The sequence below is a fragment of the Patagioenas fasciata genome, chromosome 3 (genome assembly GCF_037038585.1).
Source record: "Patagioenas fasciata isolate bPatFas1 chromosome 3, bPatFas1.hap1, whole genome shotgun sequence".
NCBI lineage: Eukaryota > Metazoa > Chordata > Aves > Columbiformes > Columbidae > Patagioenas > Patagioenas fasciata.
This window is the reverse complement of record NC_092522.1, coordinates 91,449,138-91,468,749: the sequence shown is the minus strand read 5'-3', so window position 1 is coordinate 91,468,749 and position 19,612 is coordinate 91,449,138. Positions and strand designations below refer to the sequence as shown.

Sequence of the window (19,612 nt, the reverse complement as noted above, 5' to 3'; positions counted from 1 at the left end):
CCAAAACCTTACATAAATATTCTGATTTTTGACTAACAGAACGTTGTTCAAAGGGTTTGGGATCTTTTATGCATTTAAAAGCTAAGGTCCAGGAGCAATATCTACTTGGTTTTAACAAAATGAAAATCTTCAATCAAGAACTTCAGTAAAGAAAATAAAGCTCAGCGTTATCAATTTTAAACCACTACTCATGCAAAGATAAGGCAGAGTAAACAGACATTAGTCAAACAGTTCCCTGTATCATCAGACAGAAGAATGGCAACAGCAATACATTTTGCATTCCATAGAATTGTGATGCAGCAGGTAATATGTTCAGATCTACAGCTTCTGAATAACTGAAGAGGAAAAAAATAAATGCCCAACAATGTCCACAGCACTACACACACATGGAAAATGAGATCTATCTGTGCCAAGAGAGACAGCTGATACTTCCATTATTAACCTAGTTAGGCACTCTTTATTTATGATCAAGGCTATGTCTGTGCTAGTGAACTCAGCAGGACCAGGGCACAGATCTGGGTGTGGAACCACATTCCCCCCCCCAGCATCAGCCGTGAAATGGCTGCAAAACTCTTGTATCTCTGGGTTTTAGCCCAGACCAGGTACACAGTGTTTCATGAGTCAGCACAGGTCAAACTATACTAAATACGCAAACTGGATTGTAGCTAGTCTATAAGGAGCAAAAGCACTTAGTGGTATGGACAATTGCCAAACTCACTGGCCTCAGGCCATAAGAACAGAGCTGAATGATTTCTTTTAACTGCTTACATAGCCCAAGAATTCAAGGAAGTCTTCCTAGTTCAAGATGCTTTGTGAAGGAGGAGGATCATTAGCTGGGGAGCCAGACACTTTTAGTGCCACAACTGCCTTAAGGTTCTACTGTATCTTCTTTACCCTCCCCTTATGCAAGAAAAAGATGCAGTTACATTTGCTTTATGACAAAGCTTTTCCTTGCCAACAGTCTACTTTAGAACAGCAGGAAACCAAGATTAGTTCAGTCACAAGACAAAGCTAGTTCTGGTTTCTGACAAATAATCTCACAGTTTGGAATTAAAAAAAAAAAAAAAAAAAAGAGAACCCAGAAAAAAAACCACACACCCAAAACCCCCTAAACACATACACAAGCAGAATAAGGAAAGCCCTCACTGTAACAATAAAGTGAGCATACACAACAGTCTCAACCCGCTCAGAAATTACCTTTAGTTTGCTTTTAATGCAAAATGGAGACAGTTGTTGGAAATTTCTAGCAATGCCTTCAAATGAAACCACAGTAGATATCTTTTATCACCTTCACTTGCACCAGAAAAATCAATTTCATTGTTTGGCTGCAGGAATTTATTTTTAGCTTTGTACTAATTATGGGCCTTTGGTTTTGTAACAATTGTTACCCATATCTAGTATCAACACTTGTCAAGCCTTCTGTGGTCTCTAATCTATTTTAGTTTCATTTTAACTGCATTTAGAAAAAAGTTGTTTTAGAAAGCCTTGTGACAGCAAGTCTAATATCTCTCTGGTTTTAGCCATACTAGCAGTTTTGTGTCTTCACTTAAATTTTGCCTGGCCACACACAAATGAGTACCAATGAAGGCGTTAATCACAGGAAGAGTGATAAGGTATAAGCAGTTAAGTAGCTGTAGTGGGAGCCAGAAACCACACATAATGAGGGAAGAAGGATGAGACTTTATCCACGGAAGAGTTAGAGAGCACTGGCTGCGCCTTACAGCAAGTCAACAAACATGAAGAAAGAAGGCTTGGAAGGAAGAGAGAAGAAAACAACAGAACAGAGTGCCTGCACCTTCCTGGAAGGGACACTGGACAGAAAGAACTCCCATCCAACACCCGACCAACTAAGGAAATTAAAATTAAGTTAGCTTTACACGCCTGTCTACTACTCACACATAAGATCCTGCTTAAAAAAACAAAAAAGCACAGATGTTACAGAGTGGCTGTTGCACAATACAGGATGACAATCCACCACTTCCAAACGATATTTTGGTTTCAAAATCAGGATTCTTCATATTTAATAATGAAGCTAGCTGATCAGTAGAAACCAATGTCTGAGACAGACATGTATTTTATTGATGTTTTGAACATGCAAAAAACACTTTGCAACAATTTTTATGATTTAAGTTGCTATCGTTTATCAATTGGTTCCAAAAAAAATGGATTGTCTTTTAGTTTCTAGGTAACTGGGCTCATTTTCACACAACACAACCAGCCTTGAAGACTGAAACAGCCTGCTATCACAGAACCACAGAATGGTTGAGGTGGGAAGGAACCTCTAGAGATCGTTCAGTCCGAGCCCCCTGCTCAAGCAGTGTCAGCTAAATCAAGTCCTCAGGGATGTGTCCAGTCAGGTTTTAAATGTTTCGAATGATGGAGACTTTGCAAACTCTCTGGGCAACATGTGCCTGAGCTTTGACCAGTCCCAAAAGGTGGGGTTTTTTAGTGTTCACATTGGAAGTTCCTCTGTTTCAATTTCTGTCCATGGCCTCTATCCTGTCAGGAGACATCCATAAGAGTCTGACTCCATCTTCATTACAGCCTCCTATTGAGATATTTTCAACCACTGATAACAACCCCCCTGCTCCCATGCTCTCTCTTCTCAAGGCTACACAAGCCCAGCCCTCTCGGCTTCTCCCTGCATGACAGATACCTCAATCCCTTCATCCTCTTCCTAGTCCTTTGCTAGACTAGCACCAGTCTGTCCACATGTTTCTTCTGAGCAGGAGGCCAGAGCTGGACCCAGCACTCCAGGTGTGATCTCTATTCCATTTTTTATAAGGGCCACTCAGGAACCTGAACTGTGAATGAAGAGTTGGGCTCTTAAAAACACCTTCGTAAAATAGAACTTCTGTTTTTTAAAACCTCACTTCTACTGTTAAAATTCATTGCTGCCAACAACTCTAATCTGAAAACCACACATCTCACATAGTCAGGATCACCTTCTTTGGTTGTTTTCTCTCAGAACAATTTATGAATCAAACATAATGCTGATGAAGGTAAAGTGGTGGGAGTTTTCAGCAGAACTTACGAAAGAGTATAGATTTTCTCCCACTCCATGGAATGTTACAGGGACCAGCTGAATTCCTTCAAAGTTTTAGAATGTATCTAACTCACTCCCTGCTCAAAATAGAATAAGCAGCTAAGAGAAAAGATAGCAATATGTAAAAGGAAAATAAATTTTGGAGTCTGAAATGTATATCAGTATTAGCTATGCTGATTTTTTTTTCCCCCTTGGCTTTCTTATTTTAGTTTTATAAAAGTGACCAAGTCCATCACTTTATTTTACAGTCTTATCCTTGAATATGAAATATGTCTTAAAGTTAGGGGATAGTAATCTGCCTTATCCACTTATCAGTGATAAACTGAATTTAAGTTTGTACTAAGTTACGTTTTTTAAAAGTACACATCAAAAACATTATGGCTTATTTCATTTTCTTCCCTTCTGTAGCTGTATTTAACTAATTTTTAGTTCTGTGCTGCAGAACAGAATCCACCTTTGTTTCCCTTCCATTCACACAAAAATAGAACCAGGTTCAGAAGAAACCTGAAGAACATACTACACTGAAAACTCTTACCCATATCAATTTAAGTTTCATAACTTGGGAGGCCAGACACACCTCTACTGAATATCAACACATACAGAGTTGTAAATAATAAAAAAAGTCTGCTAGACTTCTCCTTTCAGTCTCCAAGCTAGTAAGACCAAATGTATAAAGCACTCAGCTTTGGGTTGATGATGATTTCTCTTTTCCCCTTCTGTAAATACGTCCAAGATCAAAAAGGCAGTTTGAATTTACTTCTACCTTCCTACCATTTTTCTGCTTGATCTCAAAACTCGATACAGTACTCGAAGTCTCCTGGCTTACAGATGATTGTCAACCAAGTAAAGTGGTTAAACTGGCAATTTGATCAAGTCAGTACTTGTCTCTGGGCAGTTCATGAAGGTAAATGTATACTGACCCTTCACCTGAACGTTTGTGAAAATACAAAAATTCTATATACATCTCAAACTTGATATATAATATTAATCTGCTGAATGAAAGTAATTGCCAACCCTTACTAATTCAGGGAGGTGGGACAAGAGATATTTGGAAAGGCAGAAGGTAAAACAAATGAAAGTTGTAGAATCTCAAGCATTTCCAAATTGCTCCCTGATTTCAACGCAATCCCACTTGCTTTCACTGAGTAAAATACAAACTGGAAAAATACATAAAGTATAAATACCTTAAGACTTCTATAGTTCATTTCTTCTTGCATAACAAGAAGTAATTTAGTTCAGTATAATTAACTTTAGACTTAAATTAACATGTGTAAGAAGATGTTACTTTTAGGTCTTAAATATTTGTTTCTAAAAACAGACATCTACACCACTTTGAGAACCTCACATTCTCTTCACAACAAAATCAGCATCATCATTTAACAAAGGAACTGTGAGAGAAGTGCAAAATGCCTCAGAACTCTTCAGCAAGATCATGAAATACTGTTTCTGAAAGGCGGATATATTCACTGGTCAGGAAAAACATCCTTTGTTGTCTGGGGCGAACAGTCAGTCTCATTCAGGTCTTCATACCTGAGCGACCAGCTTCTCCAAGAGCTTTGAACTCAAAGCTCTCAAAGTGTTATGCTTTGGTTCTGTGCTTTTTCAGCAGTTTCTGAAGGTTACTGAAAAAGAGTTATTCTTCTGTTCCTGCACCCAAGAAGACAGGACCTTTAACAAAACAAATTAGCATATGACATAGTTCTTTTCTTCCTAATTAAGCTCTTCAGCAACTTTTTATAAGATACGTTTCACAAGTGATAGCAACTGGACTAAAATTATTCTGTAGTCAAGTTTTGTTTCTCTCTATTATGTTCTACAGAAATTCTGTAGTTTTCTGGAGAAGTACATATTTGTACAGATGTATTTTAGTTGCACACAAACCAGATACCTAAAAGGCAGCTAGCACAATGTACACAACAATCTAATTCTAAAGAATATCCCATCAGCATCACAATTGCATTGATTCATCAGGCTAAGGAATAAATTAATATTTCTGTATGTTCACCAAAACGTAAATTTTTTCTGCACGACACAGAAATACGGCAGTATCTTTTCCTCAACTATTAGTGGGCTCTTCACCTGAAATACATACAGTCTGAAGAATAATAGGTTCCAATTTGTTGAGGGGTGCAAATACATAAAATACAGTCTTCCTGGGGAAAATGGGAAAGTTATTTAAGGAAACAACAAAATTTTCTAGTTCAATTTATAAAAGAAGTGTCATTCCAGTTCATTATTTCATTGAGAGGATCAGACTAGAGTAGGACAAATCAAAACCAAATGCTTTAACACACAGCTCCGAGCCAGACATCAAAAAAATCCAAATACATTTCATAGTTGAAAATATTCAGTTACCAGCACTTGTCTCAATGTTTGGAAAAGGAAATTATTGGTCATAAAAAAAATTACATGGTGAAATAACTGTAATTTTGCAAATATTCAGTGCTCTGCAAAAGGTTCAATAAAAATAACATTTATTTAGAAAGCCTCACTTGTTCTTCCCTAAAAAGAGTTTTTCTTAACATTTAATTCCACTACCACAGCAACTCTACAACTTTCTTTTAACTTCAGCTGCCATGGATTTCATACAACATTCTTTCTCTTTTTAATAACTCTATACTATGGAGCAAGCTACAGTACCATGCTAAACAGTCCCATTCTACTCTGATTTCTCCAACAAGGAAAAGATAAGGCAACCACTGAAGAAATCTTAGCTTTTAGAAAGCTCTGTCCTCCAGTTATTTTGCAGAAAAAGCTGCTAGTCTAGCCCAAGATTTTCCAAGTTCACAATCTCCAAGCCAATGCACAGTCACTCACAAGGGGAATTATTCTATTCAGCAACAGGCATTTTCTTCCCCACATCTAGAACACAACATAGGAACAACTCTCTACATACATACATACCAAAACAGCATTTCTAAACAAAACCACACTGAATGGATGCAGGTGCTCAGTGAGGGTTTAAGGCAGGGGTATCAAACTCATTTTTACCAGGGGCCACATCAGCCACGCCACTGCCTTCCAAGGGCTGAATGTAATTTTCAGACTGTATACATGTAACTACTCCTATGTGGCCCCGGCAAAAATGAGTTTGACACCCCTGGTTTAAGTGAACCCTCTCTGACCAATATGCATACTAGTTGAGAAGGCCCTGAAAACTTATCTCTAAACACTCAGCAGAACCATGTTTTCTTCCTTTATGCCAAGTATCTACAGAAATATGGAAAGCATGTAGCCCGTGCTTTAAAATCAAAAAGCTACTAGGACACCAAATACTTTGCCACCCAGCCAAGTCAAAACCGGCTGTGCTCAACCTAAGAGCTTCTTAGCTACGGCATACTTCTATTTCAGCTGTTAAGAGACAACTGTAATTCTCAGGGTAAAGTGCAATGGTATGCATTTTGAGATTTGATTTTGAGTTTCTTCAACATTAGAAACAAAACAGCCCAAAATAAACTCTCTTGATTATTTCTATATACTTACATATACACACCCCAATTCATGGAAAACTTACAGGCTACCGATAGCCTCCAAAAGGCATTTAGACATCGAAAAATTGTAATGGCAAGTCACCACATTAAAAATTACTCTGTTCTGAGAAGCACCTGGCTATATATTTGTATATTGTTATTCACTAGTTCACCCAATGTATCTTCTCTTTTTTTGCCAAGACAGAAACCTTCGTCTTTGCAGCAGCTGCACCTGATCAGGAGCCAATCAACTGGATAGTCTCTACCCACTCTCATCCAACACTACACATCTGCCTGCAACTATCATTTTGGTATAAACCAGTACTGTCTGGTTATAATCCACACTGGTAATTTGGTCTTAACTGTTCCTGCTTCCCTGGACATCAGCGGAGAAAGCTGAAAAGACAAAAGTGATTTTGCACATTTTCCTATCCAGAACAAAAGGAAGAGAATGCTTCTTAAAGAATTGCCAAAAATTGCATCATGATTCTTTCAGCAATTAAAAAACAAAACAAAAACAAAACAAAAAACAACAACAAAAAGCCACAAACAAAACCACCATAAATCTTATTGTTAAAAGGTTGACAACTAATGAACATGTTTTAGTGACCATATGAGAGCTTAAAAATAACTAAAAATGAAAAATAATATCCCTGATCTCCAGCTTCTCAGGTTTTCAGTGGTACAGATATCACATGCATGCTTCATGATACAGCATAACTAACTAAAGCACAGCTACAAAATTACTGAATGGACCAAAAAGAAAAAGAATAACTTCTACAGGACACTAAAATCTTTCTAGAGAAAATTATCATCAATTTACATGACTTATTCTCCTAAACTATGTGAGCACGTCATGCTGTCCTGGTTTTAAGTTGCTAAATAGTACTAATTCTGTATCTACTGACCCCTTCATTACATCTTTTTATTAAAGAGTTGTATTTGTCTGTATTCACTGTTGAAATATATTTTATTCCATTTCATACATCAAAGATAAAATTAGCTTCAGAGCAAAACTACTGTAGGTATTTACAACATCTATTTTTTACATACACACAAACTGGGAAATACAACACTACAACACCTCAACAAAAAGAATACTAAAGGTAAGGTACATGACACTAACAAGGACAAATACAAACAGAACTACTACTTAGGTCTCATCATCACAATAATAATCCTAGGAGCTAGGTATCACAATGGCAATGCCATAATAAAATTGACTTACCTATACTCGGTGGACTGCCATAATTTACAGGGGACTCTGGAGGCCTCCCACAATGTAGTGCAGCAAGAGCAGATCCCTTCCATACAACGTGTTTGCAACCTGTTTAAAAAGAATTACACAATAAACACAGGCAAGCATTTTTTTAATGCAAAAACACAGAAAAGGCATGATAAATCAAGAACTCTCAAAATCTCATCAAATTTTCATACTTTTGTTTGTACGAAGTAAAGACTGTCTGCCAGCTCCTAATAACGTCTGCACTCCAGGGACACTTTGGGGAATTTCTTGCTCTAGAAGAGGTCCAAGTCGATGACATATTTGAAGCAAGTGATCAGGTGCCAAGTGTCTGTAGTATTTCACCTATTTTATGAAAGAGCAAACAACACATCTGATAAAGAACACAATATTTTTGAAGAATTACTGGTTTAATCTGGTTACACAAATTCTTAAGAAATTCTAGCATATTAAGGATAAAAACAAATAATGACCTTTAAGTACAATAATTCATTCCAGCTGGTCCTAATTAATTCCTGTATTCAGCACATGCCACACTGTACAGAGAACTGTTGATATTTACTACTTTCTGACTTCAAGGCATGGTTGGTCACAGACAGTGAAAAATAAAGTATATATTCAATATTATATTTAAATAGCAGTCTGGTCAATTCTCTGTGCAAGATGAAGATGAGACATAGATTGTAAGGACAGCAACACTTACAGAATTCATGGAAGATTCACATACCCTCAATAAATACTATAGCTTTCTAGAAAACGATGCAAAAACATTCTGCCTCATCTCACTTAAGTTAAAAGACGTCAAAGTTCCACAACTGTGTTTGTTTTTTTTTTTTTTTACATCTAAAGCTTTTATACTAAAATGTTCACTTAAGTAACACCACTTTAAATTTGGCATACATGGTCCTCTATCAGGCTACGAACATGGCCAGCTTTTGTAACTGCTCATAGCTTTCAACTGCACAGTACCAAAACAAGCTCCTATTATCAGCAACACATCTCCCCACTTGATTGTAACAGTGTTAAACCAGTACTAATGATTGCAGACAAAACGAGTTCATCCATTTGGACTACTATAACTCTAGACCAGAAGACCATCTTACATAACAAGGAAAAAAGCTTTGAAATATACATGACTACAGTATAATCCTATTAATGCAATTAAATAGCTGGTTAAGAATAATAGTTAGGAATAATGGTTAAGAAATGGCATTTTTTAAAATGCATCAGGTATAACCAGCTTCAACTACAACAAAGAAAATTAAAAAAAATAAAATTACGAGGGAGGATAGAAACTCAGCTTTCTTCAGTTCTTGTACAGAACGTAGCATGTAGTAGTTTTATCCTTCATATAGCTTGAAATACGTCTTTACAGTTTTACTTTGCAGAAAAAAATAAATGTACTGCAGTAAAAGCTCATGATGTTCTTTTATTCTTCAACTAGAGAAGGCTGTGACTGACACTTCAGGCAGACTGATACTTCTGTATTATGCTCAATTAACAGAAATATACCTCATTCTTCATGAAATATGCTCCTATCTTGCTGACACACTGTAATCGCTTCACATGTTCTAGCTGTTTGTTAACATGAAGAGTGCAGATGTCTGAAACCTAGGCTCTAGAAAGGCCTCGCTTACACCAGTAATTACCACCACCACCAATGCAACCTGCCAGTGAAGGAGAAAAAGTTTTCTCTTTTGCTTCTGTCACGGTTTAACCCTGGCCAGCAGCTCAGCCCCATACAGCCACTTGCTCACCCCCCCAACAGTGGGATGGGGGACAAAATCGGAAGGGTAAAAGAGCAGAAACTGGTGGGTTAAAATAAAGCGAGTTTAATAGGTAAAGCAAAAGCTGCACAGCAAGCAAAGTAAAATAAGAGATTCATTCACTACTTCCCACTGACAGGCAAATGTTTAGCCTAGTGTTTTCCAGGAAAGCAGGGCTTTTCTTCTGTGAATTATGTTACATCTGTAGAAGGCCTTGCAAGCTGTCTGAATTTGAATGCCTAAAACTTATATGACTTACAAAATTCACACACCTTTTTTAAAGGCTTTTCTTTAAAAAACATTCGCAATATTTTTTTAATAAAGTTACAATTGATTGTACAGATCAATTCATATAAAATGACTAAATTTAATGTCATCAGACAGGCACCCTGTCAGAAGAGTGGCAAAAAATAATCCACTGAATTCAAAACTTTGGTTTTGTTTTCTATTTGAAGTAGGAATCGCAGTCAAAATGTAAGCTTGAGAGCCCTGAAATACCAGAATAGCCACAAGTAGCGACAAAGTTATGTACAGCTTCTGCTATCAACAGCCCAGGTCGATTTCCTCAGCTTTTGTTCTCCTTCGTTCCTTTGAAAAGGAGTGTAAATCTTAACAAATACTGTCCTTTGTATAACCCTATCTGAAGATGGACTCCACACCCAAGAAACAAGTTCAGATTCTGCAAAGGTAAATAATTAGTGACTTTTTGTTTAATCACAAATACTAGAACTACCTATGCAACGCAGTTGTCATTTTATCCTGCTGAAGACCCTTCAGTTCTACACATCCTCACAAATGCACAAAACATAAAGTAAATGAAGCAAATCGGCTTTGACGCATTCCAAACTACAGCCAGCTGACATCTTGAGTCATGCTTCTCATGATTTGCCATGAGCCATGTGTTCACTTTATTATTTTAGCAGAAACTAGGTAGGCTCGATTCCATGTGCAGTTTTTAAAGCAAACATTTTGGAAAGGGGGATTTATTTGAACTACTCTTGATCATATCTATTGAAGATCTTATCTTAATATATACCTTACACCCACTCTATAGTCTTTCCTCATTTCAGTCCATTTACGTGAAAGGAGGTATTTATGACAAATTACACGGTAGTTTTGTGATGCTTCTCCACAGCATTTGTCTGAATAGTCATTTTTCACTAAGCAGCATTCGCAACCAGTTCACTAACAAACTGATTCAACAATACTAAGTGTGCTGTATGCTTAAAAAAAAATTAAAGCGACGTTGTCCATCTAAACACTTGACAGCTCCAGAAACTTTATAAAACTATTTCATTAATCATTCATACAGAGTCAACATTTGGCTCTCACTTTCCTATATAAGACCAAAGCACACACAAGAAACTTAAAAATAAAGGAAGCTCCATTTCACTATAAAATTTGCTAGGGAAAAAACCCTCTTATTTCATTAGGGGTTTGATTTGGATTTCTATTTCATTTTTCTTCTTCTATAAAGTAGTAAATGCTGGAACTTAATTTATTAAAAGTAGGCTATTAAGTAAATTTTCTCCAGATGAAGTACTTACTTCCCCATCAGAAAGAAATAATTTTCTTTTAACAATATTAATACATGTCCAGTTGAAAGGGACCTACAGTCATCATCTCATCCAACTGTCTGATCACTGCACGGCTGAGCAAAAGCTGCAGCACGTTGTGAAGGGCACCATCCAAATGCCTCAGACACTGACAGACCTGGGGCATCACACACCTCTCTAGAAAGCCTGGTCCAGTGTTCATTTTTATGTGTGACTATTGGCATCACAGTAGAAGCCACGAATTAAAAAAAAAAAGTGTATAACATAAATTCATCTTAGTCCAAATTCATCCCTTTTGAAAAAGGGAAAAAAAAAAAATGCAGAAAAGAGAACCACTGTGTTGTATCAACACCTCAAGAAAGGATAAGGTAAGGAAGTTCAACTGATACATTAAATTACAAAAGTGCAACTTTTTGCAGCTAAAATTCTCTGGATTGTTCTAAGGTACAGCCTACCAGGAAACAATTCCTCCACCGATGAACTATTAAAAGAAGCTAAAACCAACATGAAATGTAATCTACTACCCTGTGTCCTTCTAAAATAAATAATAGCAACAACAACAAAACCCAGACAAGAGTACTTTCAAGTCAGATTTAAGTGGCAAAAAAAAAAAAAAATACAATTTTTAAAAGGACACTTTACAAGCTTTGTCAGAAACAGAAAAGCTCATGAAAACTGAATAGAATGATGGAAATTTGCTTGCTATCAATCTCTGATTCCAAGAGGAGAAAGTAAAAGCAAAAGGAAAAAATAACAGATGGAAAAGTATTTAAAATTCATACAGTTCTAAACTGAAAGTAAAAACTGGACTCTACAAACAACAATTTTATGCCAAAACTGTGATATCAAACAGTATATAAACAGCACTGATTTTTTTCCTCCACCAGTCCCACCTAGCTGAAATTCTAGCTGTTTTTTTCCTCCTCCTATTAGGTTTTCTGTAACATCTAATTCTGCTCTTTTCTTCCAACAGAAAGGCACAGAGGATATGCTTTTACAAGTATAATAATGACCTCTTTTTGTTCAAGTAGACTTTTCACATGAGACAAGTTAATAACATTTCTTAAACATTACTGTAATAAAAATCAGAACTGTTAGCAAGTACAAATTTTCAGATCTTAAGCACAAATAATATTTTCTAGAAAATAAGCATCAGCATTACCCTCAACTTCACCCCTTACCTACTACCCCAGCTTTATTTATGCCAAACAAACAGCATGGGAATACACAAAATGCAGCTACACAGCCATTCGGACTAACATTCAAATCTTTATTACCTTTGAAATAGACCTAAGTGCTTATATTTTCATTCGGCATGACTCTGCAGAATAATTTAGCATCAGAATCACAATGAATGCATCAACAGAATCATGATTTGACCCAAACTCTTTAGTTAAATTTGTCATATATAATGCAGTTATTTGCCGCCAGTGTTTTACACATCAAGTAAAATATGACCTTATTCTGGATTCTGCTCTCACCAGTGTGCATACCAAAATGTTCTCTCAAGTACTGTTGATTTTTTTCCCCCATGCTAACAGTTAATATGCTTAAATACAAGTTTGACTGCAAACATGTTTCAGAAAAATACACTTCCACCCAAGGACATTTAACAACCAAATCTATGTCAGTCAGCTACCCACATTTCAAGATGCGAGAGCTCAATCTTACTAATACCAGCAGCTACCCCAGCTTTAACTATTCTGCTACATAACACACTACCCAAAACAAGCTCCAAATTGAATTACAGTAATTGTTGTACAATATCAGACCATCAATCTAATTGAGTACCCAGTACCACAAGGCACTGCCTTATCTCTTTAAGATTAAGAATTGCAATAAAGTACAATTACTTTTCTCTGAAGCATTCTGATTCTCTTTGTGGTATTTTTTGTTGTTGTTCCTTTGTGGGTTTTTTGGTCAGTTTTGCTGTTTGGGTTTTTTTGTTTGTTGGTTTGGTTGGGGCTTTTTTGTTTGTGGGTTTTTGTTTGTCAGTTTGTTTTGGTGGGGTAAGTGGCAACAGACAACGGGGAGAGAGAATTGGAGAGTTAACTATTTTCCCCAAAACATGTTTATTTCTCATGTACTTTCTAATTATGCTTGAGCATACTTCTGTATATGGATAGTTAGCCACTATTTCTTACAGGAATGCCTACTCTTTTAATGCAAGATTACTTTTTTCTCTAATGAAACAGACCTGTATGAAACCAGCCATCCCAAGAATATACTATTTTTCCAATTATTTAATGCTTTTAATAGGTAGGAGGCTGGAGTAGACCTTAGTATAAACAGACTGCTTCAAGCTTGCTACTTGCCACATGAGAAGGTATAGAAAGTAGTAGCATTCTCAGTCTTGTGGACTAAGATGTTCAACTACATCTATTACTGTTAGATTACCTGAACCTGGTTTTGGTGTGGTGTGTTTTGTTTGGGGTTTTTTTGTCATTGTTGTTTTGGTTGTTTGTTTTTTAACTAAAAGGTACACCTTAGAAACTTGATATTCCTCTTTAGCCCATCTCTTATCAGTGTTTCTCAGTCTTGGTTTGAAAGAACTAGCACAGAACAGTTGACTTAGCCAACCCTCTTGATTACCCGTGGAACAAATGTGTGGCACTTCACAGCTGAGTTCCTCCTCATCAAAATGTAACAGTTTGAACAGAGAGGCTCTCATACCACCTAAATTCCTAGTTATGGCAATAATCTGTAGAACAGAAATGTTTGTCTTTTAGGATTTATGTTGATGTATCTCTAAGAGAAGCACTGACAATGAGACCAAAAACACCGCTAAGGATCACAATCATTTCACAGGCTTCCTTATCTCCAATGCCAAGTCTTTCAGACCACCTTCCAAAACATGTATAGACTTTCCCCAAAATACTGTTCATAATGAAAACTGGGTGATGACACAGTTCAATGATTCAATGCAAGTTTTATTTTGGCTCCCTGTTTCTTTGAATACCTTTACAGCACAAGATTTCCTGAAGAAACAAACCGCTTATTATCTGGTTACTTATTAAGAAACAATCATTAAACGATAATCACAATGCTGCCTAAAACACTTTACTATGTTAGACATTATACGGACAATGAAATAGTGTTAACATACTTAGTGTCCCAGTTGTACAGATACTCTTTTTAATTGAATGTACCTTTGCACAACCAAAACATAGGAACAAGGAGATGGCCTGAGAACAGAATTTTGTCATTTTCACTTATAACTATATTTAACAATTGTGGGGAGGGGAAGCGAAAAAAGTTAGCAAAACTGTAGTAAACAGTTACAAAGAACAACAAGGCATACTCCCTACTAAACCCATTGCACCATCTTCCTATTTGTTGTGAATTCCCTGCCTTCTCCCTCCTCACCCACCAAAACCACAAAAAAATTCTAATTTAATAGAGAAAATGACAGTTGTATGAATACTTCAGATAAGAAAGTAACCACGCTGGCTCTGAACATATACACTACAACACTTGTACCCTACAAGACCTTAAAAAAAAAAAAAAAAAAAAAAAAACACAACACACCACACACACACAACCAAACAAAAAAAAAAAACAACACACCACACAAACCCCATCCCTCAAAAACCCCCAAACGAACAAACAACAAAATCCCAACCATGCTGTACCACCCCTCTTAAAAGGAAGAACCCCAACACGTTCCTCAATACGCACTCCTACTCCCTCCCTCATAGTGGTGGCAGGACCCACAATGCTGCTGCATACAAAAGCAGAGCCAAACCATCTGAAAATTATTTTTTTACAGTTCATTTTCCAGACAGTTCAAGCTCCCTTATCCAACTGACTGCACATTTGGATAAGCACTCGTGCCTACACAAAGGATGCAGCAAAAATGCATGGCTTTCATCAACAGCATACAATTAAGAGCAGCTACTGCAACATGAAAAATATAATAATTACCCTGGAGTCAATTGCTGCACCATAGCTTGTTCACGTGTCAAGGCCCTAATAAATGTGTTTTAAAGACTAACTACACACAACACTTAAATATCCTTAACCACAATCTATAAACAATTCACAATGGTGCTTTGCTGTGCTAAAGTGTTAAAACGCCTCAATTTCTGTTCCCCATAATGAGAAATTCTCAGTCTTCTAAAAAGAAGAGAAAAATAGCTGACTTACAATTAGTACGTTTACACAACAAATGCAAGAGAATACAAAACATTCTGATATGTTACCGAAGAGTCCCACCACCCTTAGTATACCTACGTTGAAACTGGTCTACCTGGGACTCAATTCTCAGAAAGGTTTTGGCTACAGCACAAATAGAAATCTTAATCCTGACAATATAAAAACAAGATTGGCACTCTGAAATGCAATACTACGCTCTCAAAGCAGTGGTTTATACCACAAATGGTGACTGTAGAAAAATAAAATATAAAAATACTTGAATTCAAGAAAAATCACTTAAGAACATAAAACACAGTATAATGGCATTTCTGAACTCATCTATTATTCTGTAGCATTACAAGCCTGCACAGCATGGTGTTAGCTTATAAGAAAATGAAACATTTACCATCACTGACCAAACAGAAAAATGCAAGTAATTCACAAGATAAAAATTGCATTTGATTTAATATTACTTACACAAATTAGGCTACAGAAATAAAACATCTAAGGCTGTAAATCTCACTCTAATAACAGGAAGTTAACTCTACTAAGTAATTCCTAAAATTAATGCTTCCAAAATGAGGACACGACCAGGATTATTAATCTCTTGAAAACATATCCACCTAAAAGGATGTATAATAAAAGGCATGATTTTGCAAATAACAATGCAGACACCTGGGATTAAATTCCATCCCTTGTTACACAGAGACTTTACTCCTTCCTAGAGTAAAAATCAGACATGTAACAGTACATTTACCGGTATTTTTATTTTTTAGATTTCGTCCTTTCAGGCCCTTGTATAAAGTTTGGTGAAAGCTCAAGGCTTTGTTACCACTGAGAAGTGGTAACAACACATGATAAAACATGCCTCCTTCAGAAAGGAGAGCCAGCATCTCAAAGCTGGAAATGTTTTTCAAATTAAAAAAAAAAAAAAAAAAAAAGAGAAAGAGAAGGTCAGCTCATCATCAGCCTCTAACTTTAAAGCTAAAGAGTCTTTGGTTTGAGATAAACAAGTTTTTGTTTAATGAAACACGACACTGTGAAAAACATTTATTTTGTATCAAATGTAACTGTCACCCTGCAAACGTCCTTCTGTGTCAGTTTTCACAAGCCTAAAATGTCAACTAATACTAAGTTCACACATCTTTGACAACTGAAGGAGGAGCAAAAGAGGGGATGGATCAGGAACATCAGGAACAAAGTAACCAATTTATTTTCCCCTCTCTCCCAACATCTAGGCAGGGACAAGGTGGAAAAGGCCATATAAATATCAAGAACTTTAAGATAACTTTGTTAAGAACAGAAAACTAGGAAAAGTGGAAAGACCTAGACAGCATCACATCGCCAAATTTATGTATCCAGGATCAAGTCCAAATTCTGAGGAAGTACATCTTATGCCATTACATACCTATTCTGACTGAATTATTCCTTACCTGCATTTCAACAAACAAAAGACGTTTCTTAGAAAGAAGAGTCTGAATGAACTTATTTCTCAAGTCTTCTTACTTCAATGCTTAAAATGTTTTTTTCCTTACTTGCTCTTTCTTCACATCCTTTTATATTCTGACTACACAGAAAAAAATCCATTCCGCACTAAGACAGTACCTCCAATTCTTTATAATTTATAAAAGAGAGATTCATTTGAAGTTTTACCAAGCAACTTCTGGTCATTGTTGAAAATAGATAATACAGCCTTACAGTCTCACTAACGAAAAAATAAATAAGAATAGCATCATATATCACAGAGAAGTATCAGCATGTTGAAATTCCTAGCTGAATTTCATCATGATCTTTGATTTCAGGAAAATTAAAAAGTATTGTTACGTTCTTCCACAACACATGCTTTAAAATGCCTGGGCCAATCCAGCCGTTGTTTCAGAGAAAACCAATGCAGTGTAACAGACCTGTGCCAACTACAATAAATGCTTATGACTGATATTGTAACACTTGTAATATAACCAAAATAACGTATAAGCCTACAGTCTTTACAGATGGAAATTGTTCTGTCTCCTTTAGTGTGAACTCAAAAGCCCTCCACATGTCTAAGTCTCAGAAATACTAGAGTTCAGAACTATGATAATCAACCAGAAAGCCTGAAGGGAAATCTCTCTTTGATGAACATTACAGGCACGGCTCAGTCCCCCCTGAAATCCTATTCAGAAATTCAGACACTAAGTTGTACAACAGTGCACCTGTTATGAAAACAATACTAGCAACAAGTTGCTAACAGACACAATTCAGACACCTTAATTGCTGTTTTGCCAACTACTGTAGCTCACAACATATCAGAAAAAAAATCCAGGCCCCTCTCTGCTAACAAGAAACACAACACTGTAAATAATATTTTTTTTTACTACTGATCTACACTTGAGATTAAAGGCACCCACTGGAAGAATTAGAGAAAAAAAAAAAAAGGACAAAACAATAAAAGCATGGAAGTCAAATTTGTCATGTGAACCTGGCAAGGCCAGTTTTTCCTGCACACCAGATACATTGTATATAAAAACGCAAAGCCATATAATGCACCTTACCAGCACACATGGAACCAGGAAAGAAACCACAAACAAACCCATCCCCCCCTCCCCCCCGATGGAGATCCCAACCCAAGTTAACACAACAGCGAAGAAAAAACGTCAGCGACCTGCGACCCGAGCTCCCGAGCAACCTCTCCCGCTGTCCCGCAGCCGGACACCGCGGGGCTACCGCGGCCGCTTGTGCGGGGGATGGGGGACGAAGGGTCTTTCGCGCCGCGGGGCCATTGTGTGCGCGGGCGGCGCGGCCGAGAGCGCCCCCGCCTGCCGGCGGCCCGGGGCTGCGGCAGCCGCCTGCCCGCCGCTACTGCCGCTGCCGCCCGCGCTGGCCCCGCCCCGCGCGGCTCCCGCCCGCCCGCACCGCGTCCATGACGTACCGCTCCTCTCCTCCCAGCCCGGCCAGCCCGGGGCTCTCGCATCGGGGCGCTTGTTGTTATTTACCCCGCGCCGCCCGCCCCGCGCCGGCGGGGCCCCCTGCTTCTGCCCTCGGGGCAGAGGAGGAGGGGGGGCCGAGGTTGTATTTAACAAAAATATTAAAAAAATCCCCCAACTTTTGTGTGTTTTTTTTTTTTTAGTTGTATTTTTTTTTTTTTTTTTGCGGGAAATTCAATTTTTTTACTGGGCTGCTCATGGAGAGTAAGGGGAAAAATAAAACTTTGCCCGCCGCACCGCGGCCGGCCCCGGCCGCTCTTCTTACCAGGTTCTCGTAGCTCCGGGGATGCTCCTTGCCCGTCCAGTCGGTCCGCTTGGGCAGCAGCTGGGGGAGGGAGAAGAGGATACCCTGTGAGCGGCTCCCCTCCCCCGGGGAGCCCCCCAGCAGTGCCCAGGATGGGGCGGGGGAAGCGGGAGAGAGCAAGGGAAGGGGGAGGGAGGCCGCAGGCGGGGCGAGCGGCGCCGCTTACCTCTTTCTCCGCCACTTCTCGGATCAGGACCTGCAGCAACAACAAAAGCAGGGGGGTAGGGGGGTAAGAAAGGGAGGCGGTTTTAAAAGAAGAAAAAAGGGAGAAAGAGGACGAGGCTGAGAGCGCGTCACCCGCTCCGCCGCCCTGCCCGGCCGCCCCCTCCCCGCCAGGCCCGGCGGCGCCATCCATCCATCCATCCATCCCTACCTGAGCCGCTTGCTGGCAGGGTCCGTCCTCCAAAAAGCGGGCGATGAGGAAGTAGAGCTCTGAGGGGAGAGGAGAGGCGGTGAGGGCTGCAGCTCGCCCCTTCCCCGCGGGCTCGCCTTTCTTCCCCCTCCCCGCCGCCTCGCTCTGGCTCCCGCGCGGCTCCCGCCGCCCCGCACGGCGGCTTCCCCGGCACTCACCCGCTCGCAGCTCCGCCGTGTGCCTGCTGCCGCCGTCCCCGGACATGGCGAGGCGAAAACCGGGGAGGGGAGGGGGGAAGGGGAGGGGGGCTCGGGCCGCGCTCCCGCGGCAGCGTCGGGGCCCAGCGAAACGCGTCCGCCCGCCCGGTAGCTGTCACTGTTCGTTCACCAGGAAGAGTCTCGGCTCCACCATTCAACCCACGGGCAGGAGGAGGAAACAACAACTCACAGCAACCCGCCGCCAACGCCGCCGCTGCTGCTGCTGCTGCTGCTGCCGCCGCCAGTCAGCGCGAGCGAGCGCGATCCCTCCGCCCGGAGAAAGAGTCCCCTCCTCCGCGCCCCTCTCCTCAGCCCTCTCGGCCCCTCGTGCCGAGCCCAGCGCGCCGCCCCTCCCTCTCCCCCGCTCCCCTCGGTCCTCGGCGGTGGAGGCGGCCCAGCGGGGAAGGGGGGAGCCCGGCTCTCCTGCCCCCTCTCCCGCCCCGCCGCCGCCGCCGCGGCGGCCCCTGGCGCTGCCCGGCTGAGGGGAGAAGGGGCGAGGGCGAGCGCTACGTGTTTATTAG

General features: G+C 39.5%; 1 protein-coding gene across 2 annotated transcripts in view; it reads right to left on the bottom strand.

The window, feature by feature from the left end:
* PHIP (pleckstrin homology domain interacting protein) overlaps positions 1–19,245 on the bottom strand; it is a 106,955-nt gene extending 87,710 nt beyond the window's left edge. For both annotated transcript variants that reach the window (XM_065833506.2, XM_071806844.1), the window contains exons 1-6: positions 19,053–19,245; positions 18,856–18,914; positions 18,649–18,678; positions 18,444–18,503; positions 7,954–8,104; positions 7,745–7,843 (exon numbers count right to left, since the gene is read on the bottom strand). In XM_065833506.2, coding sequence (XP_065689578.2) covers positions 7,745–7,843; positions 7,954–8,104; positions 18,444–18,503; positions 18,649–18,678; positions 18,856–18,914; positions 19,053–19,098 — 445 coding nt within the window. In that variant the 5' untranslated portion in view covers positions 19,099–19,245. The remainder of the gene's footprint in view (positions 1–7,744; positions 7,844–7,953; positions 8,105–18,443; positions 18,504–18,648; positions 18,679–18,855; positions 18,915–19,052) is intronic.
* Between the last annotated feature and the right edge of the window lie 367 nt (positions 19,246–19,612).